This window comes from Fukomys damarensis, unplaced genomic scaffold, assembly GCF_012274545.1.
Source record: "Fukomys damarensis isolate Sample0158 unplaced genomic scaffold, DMR_v1.0_HiC HiC_scaffold_37, whole genome shotgun sequence".
NCBI lineage: Eukaryota > Metazoa > Chordata > Mammalia > Rodentia > Bathyergidae > Fukomys > Fukomys damarensis.
In genome coordinates, this window is record NW_022900949.1 from 8,379,689 (window position 1) to 8,384,849 (window position 5,161).

The 5,161-nt window shown below is 57.5% G+C and overlaps 1 protein-coding gene across 1 annotated transcript in view; it reads left to right on the forward strand.

The window, feature by feature from the left end:
• The window catches only part of Dpp9 (dipeptidyl peptidase 9), a 31,586-nt gene that overhangs the window by 13,047 nt on the left and 13,378 nt on the right, over positions 1 to 5,161 (forward strand). Inside the window, exons 6-10 of the mRNA XM_033759557.1 lie at positions 716 to 889; positions 973 to 1,141; positions 1,324 to 1,437; positions 2,615 to 2,743; positions 4,266 to 4,327. Of these exons, the coding sequence (XP_033615448.1) occupies positions 716 to 889; positions 973 to 1,141; positions 1,324 to 1,437; positions 2,615 to 2,743; positions 4,266 to 4,327 (648 nt within the window). The remainder of the gene's footprint in view (positions 1 to 715; positions 890 to 972; positions 1,142 to 1,323; positions 1,438 to 2,614; positions 2,744 to 4,265; positions 4,328 to 5,161) is intronic.

The following is a 5,161-nucleotide window of genomic DNA, read 5'->3' on the forward strand; positions in this document are numbered from 1 at the left end:
TTTTGTGCAGTGCTGGGGCTGGAACCCAGGGCTCACACATCTATGACAAGTGCTCACCACTGAGCTACAGCCTCAGCCCTGTTCTCCTTTTTTAAAAACACATGTGTAGGCTGAGGCAGGAGGATCAAAAAGTTTGGGCCCAACCTAGGCAACTTCTTGACTTGGTGAGATCCTGTCTCAAATTGTTTAAAAAGGAGGGGATTTTGCTCCATGGTGCCGCCTCCTGCCTCACAAGCATAAGGTACCGAGTTTGATCCGCAGTTGTTTTTTTTTTAAGGAGTGGGTATAGCTCAGTGCAAAGGTCATGGTTTCAATACCTAGCACTGCAGAAAAACCACAGACAAACAACACATGCTTCTGGTGTCCCTGGTGTTCCTCCACACCCACCTTCAGAACGCTGTGGCTGCCCTGACCCCGGGGGACAGGTGAAGTCAGGGGGCCAGGGAGTCTGGATTTGGCCTCTGTGTTAAGGAGGAATGTGTAGAACTGGGTCTGGATTGGCTGCTGCCCGCAAGAAGGGGCCGCTTGCCACACTGGATGCCAAGCAGCACCTGCCGTGCCAGGGCCTTCACGGCCCAGCAGCCCCTGCTGCACCCCCTCTGTCCACCGTTTCTTCAGCTCTTGCAGGGTCGATGTGGGGAAGTCAATGCTGGGGGAGTAGAGCCCCTTGTGGGGTCTGAGTCATGCTGCCGATGGCCCCCCTGTGTGTCCCCAGGCCACCCCCCACCACGGGGTCTACTCTCGGGAGGAGGAGCTGCTCCGGGAGCGCAAGCGCCTGGGCGTGTTCGGCATCACCTCCTACGACTTCCACAGCGCCAGCGGCCTCTTCCTGTTCCAGGCCAACAACAGCCTCTTCCATTGCCGTGACGGGGGCAAAAATGGCTTTATGGTGCACTGGGGACCCGGGGACTCGGGCGGGGACCCTCGTGGAGGGGGAAGGACGTGCTCCTGATGCGGCCTCTCCGTCCTCAGGTAACACCCATGAAGCCACTGGAGATCAAGACCCAGTGCTCTGGGCCCCGGATGGACCCCAAGATCTGCCCCGCCGACCCCGCCTTCTTCTCCTTCATCAACAACAACGATGTGTGGGTGGCCAACATCGAGACGGGCGAGGAGCAGCGACTCACCTTCTGCCACAAGGGTGAGGCCTGGACCCTCTGGCCCTCCTTGGGTGCCCTTGACCTTTCTCTGTGGAAGCTGCCCAGTCCGGGCGTCTGCCCACCGCAGCCACACCCACCGCCAGACGCCCGGTCACCTCTGGTCCCACACCCTCCCACCCCAGTTTTCAGGGCCGCACCCCTCAAGAGCACCTTCTCCTCCCAGGGTTACCCAACGTCCTGGACGACCCCAAGTCTGCGGGTGTGGCCACCTTCGTCATCCAGGAGGAATTTGACCGCTTCACGGGGTGCTGGTGGTGCCCCACAGCCTCCTGGGAAGGTGGGTCCCCGCCTGGACACTGGGCCCCTGCCTCCGCCGTCACGGGAGGGGCCCGGGGCTCAGTGCAGCACAGAGCCCTCGTCACTGTGTTCGGCCCCCCTGCCTGTGTGTCCTTGGACACATGTTACTGTCACGCTGCGGTGGGCACTGGCCTGGGGGAGCATCTGGCCTCCCCTCCACCTGGGCCCACAGCGTGGCTGCAGATGACAGTGACACTCGGGGTTGGGTCTTGTCCCCGGGGTCCCACATGGCCAGGTGCCAGGCTCCTTCCAAGCCGCGGCTTCCCAGGATTCAGCTGCGCCTCCTGATGGCTCCTCCCTCCCTCGCTTCTGCGTTCCTTCCTGTTTCCCTTCTTTTACCCTTTTCTTGTATGTGTGTGCGCTATGGCTGGACCCGAGGCTACAGAGTACCACCGAGCCATTCTTCAGCCCGGCCTGTTTCATGACAGCTTTATCCTGCTCCTTCTTGCCTGGGCCTTGTCTGTCCCCTGGGTCTGAGGTGACAAACCAGCCCTGTCTGGGTGGCTGGGGCTACAGGAGTGCGTCGCTCCCTCGATCCAGAAGCTGGGAGTCTGAGTGCCCGGTGCCGGCGGGGGGCTCCCTCCTGAGGCCGCACTCCTCGGCTTCTCCGTGGCCGCTGCAGTGTGCGCCTGCATGCGTTGATCCCTTTTCCTTTTCTTCCTTGTAGCACTGGGGCTGGAACCCCATCCCTCCTGTGTGCTAGGCACATGCTCTGCCACTGGGCTACATTCCCAGCCCTTTTCCCTGAAATTTTATTCTGAGGCAAGGCCTCACTAAATTGTCAAGGCTGTGTTTGAAGTTGAGATCTTCCTGGCTCAGCCTCCCAACTAGCACTAGCCCTGTACCACTTTCCATGCTGGGCTAATTTCTTCTTATAAGGACCTGAATCCCCGCGGGCTGGGGCCCAGCCTGTGACCTCGTTTTACCTTAATCACTTCTTTAAAGTCTCTGCCCGTAAGTGCGGGCACGTTCTGGGGGGTCGGACAGTACCGCTGACTTGTAGGGGACAACACTTGACCCATCACACCCGCGGGCACCTTCTGGGCCACATGCTGGGGCTGGGGCTGTCCTCTCTGGTGCACCAACTGGCCAAAGAGGTGACAAGTTGAGTGTCAGCCGCATGGCCCGGCCCCCTCGGCAGCCTGTCCTCCCTGCAGGCTCCGAAGGCCTCAAGACACTGAGGATCCTGTACGAGGAGGTGGACGAGTCTGAGGTGGAGGTGATCCACGTCCCTTCCCCTGCACTGGAAGAGCGGAAGATGGACTCCTACCGGTACCCCAGGACAGGTGAGCCCAGGCGCACCGGAGACTTCCGCCCTCCGCCTTCCTGCTGGCCTAGCGAGGCCTCGGTGACCAGCGCACAGGTCTGCCAGCCCCACCCGAAGGACAGGGGCCGGGTCTCTGTTCCAGGTGCCCAGCTCCGGCTTCATAGAAACAGTGCAGCCCAGATGCAGCAGCCCAAATGTGTGTAAATCTGGCTGCCAGTAAACTTTCCTGCAAGAAGGCCGGGGATTTAGCTCAGTGGTGCCGCTGCCTGTCTCGCAAGCCACAAGGTCCCGAGTTTGATCCCTGGTACCAAAAAAGAAAAAAACTTTCCCTACAAGTTAGCCGGGCGTGTTTGCCCACACCTGTAACCCAGCTGCTTGGGAAGCTGAGGCAGGAGGATTGCCACGAGGTCAAGGCCAGTCTGAACTACGTTATACAGCAAGACCCTGTGTCAGAAAACAAAACAACAAAATGTGGCCCAGCCTGGGAGATTAAGCCAGATCCCGTAAAAAACAACAACAGAAAACCCTTTATCGATGTTTACATTGTGAAAAATTGCATTGCACGTTGCAGTCTTATTACACAAAATAATCATTCTTTCAACCTGTGGGTTTTTTTTTAACCATGTTTTCATTGAGTTTATTGGTACATTCTAGGTACACAGCACAGTTACATTCATCATTGGGATCTTGCACCTTTACAGATCAGGTCTCGGTTCTCATTTTCTCCCCATACCCCTGCCCTCCCTTCACCCTCCCTTATTTACAAAGACTTTGTTTCCACTTTTTCCTTTTCTCATGTTTTTTTCTTTTCCCTAATTTCCTTTCCCCTACCCGTCCCACTTCCCCTACTCTGTTAACCCTTTTCTTCCCATTTCCCATTTAAAAAAATAATTTAAGTGTTTCAACCATCCCGAAATAGGAGGTGGGAAGACTTGGCCTTCGGACCATGGTTAGTCCATCCCGACAGCCAGGCAGGACCCTGGTGTTCACCCTACGGGGCGCCCATCCTGTTCTCATCCTTTTTTGGGCCTTGTTTGTTGTCTGTCGTGACTTCTCCCTTGCTTTTTGGCCCCTTTGCAGTGGGTTTTGTTGTTGTTGTTGTTGGCAGTCCTGGGGATTGATCCCAGGGCCTTCGCACCGAGCTGCATCCCCAGCCCTTTTTATCTTTTTATTTTGAGACAGGGGCTCACTCATTCACCGAGTTGCCTGGCTAGACTGGAACTTGCCTTCTAACTGGCCTCGCCTCCTGAGTGCTGGGACGAAGGGCGTTGCCACCACACCCTGCTTCTAGACTGTACTCTTAAGCAGTAAAACCAGTTGTCACATCCCTGTCAGGAGCACAGTCCCAGTCCTAAGTCTGAAGGCCCCACTGTGGGACTTTGTGCCCATGCCAAGGAGGGGACACACCCGCAGATGGACCTTCGCATACTCAGCTTCCTCCCGCCCTGGCTGGGCCCCCTCCTGTGGCCACCTAGCAGCCCCGAACATGGCAGCAGTGACACCGTCCAGGTGGGCGCTCAGCTCCCTTTTGCTCCTCACAGGCAGCAAGAACCCCAAAATCGCTTTGAAGTTGGCTGAGTTCCAGACCGACAGTGAGGGCAAGGTACGGATGCTTCGCCTACCTGGCCCAAGAGGCTGCTGGATACAGCAGGCTCAGCCGGTGGATGGTGAACCCGGGGTCCGTGCTGCCTCCTGCCCGGGGGCACAGCTGCCATCAGCTGCCTGGGTGAGGAAGCTCCAGGGTGGGGACCCGCAGACAGCAGAGCCCCCTGTCCAGCGTCTTGGGCAGGTCCTCACAGCCCACTTCCCCGCTCCATGGCGCAGGCTGGTTCCGAGTGCCTCTCTGGGCCTTGCTGGCATGGAGTACCAGGTGCTCAGCACCCAGGAAGTTGCTGCCTGGCCCCAGTGCCATGGAGTGGTGGCAGCAGATCCTGTGACATGTCCTCCCAGCCCTTCCCCCACGTGTCCCTCTGCTGCCCTGCCCTCCCTGGGGCCCCCAAGCTGCCCCCAGACCCTGCAAAACCCAAGACGCAGAGGGTGCCGGAGGCTGGGCAGCTGTAGGGGACCGGCTCCCAGGCGGGGGACAGCAGCTGTCCAGAGGACCCCACACACGTAGGGACGAGAGCACAGACAGACCAAGGACAGCCCAGCAGGCTTTGCAGAATGGTGTCTGCACAACAATTCAGGGAAAATGGGAAGTCGTGTGTTTTGATAGTTTGGGGGGGTTGGGTTTTATTTTTGGCACAATTAGCCCCTCACTAAACCTCCTCTGTATTTTTTTTTCCACGTCTTTTTTTTTCCTTGAGATAGGCTCTTGCTAAGTTGCCCAGGCTGGACTTGAATTTGGAGTCCTTCTGCCTCAGCCTCCCAGGCGTGTGCCACCACACTCAGCTGTTTTGCGCTCTTTTTTTTTTCTTTTTTTCTTTTTTTTTTTTTT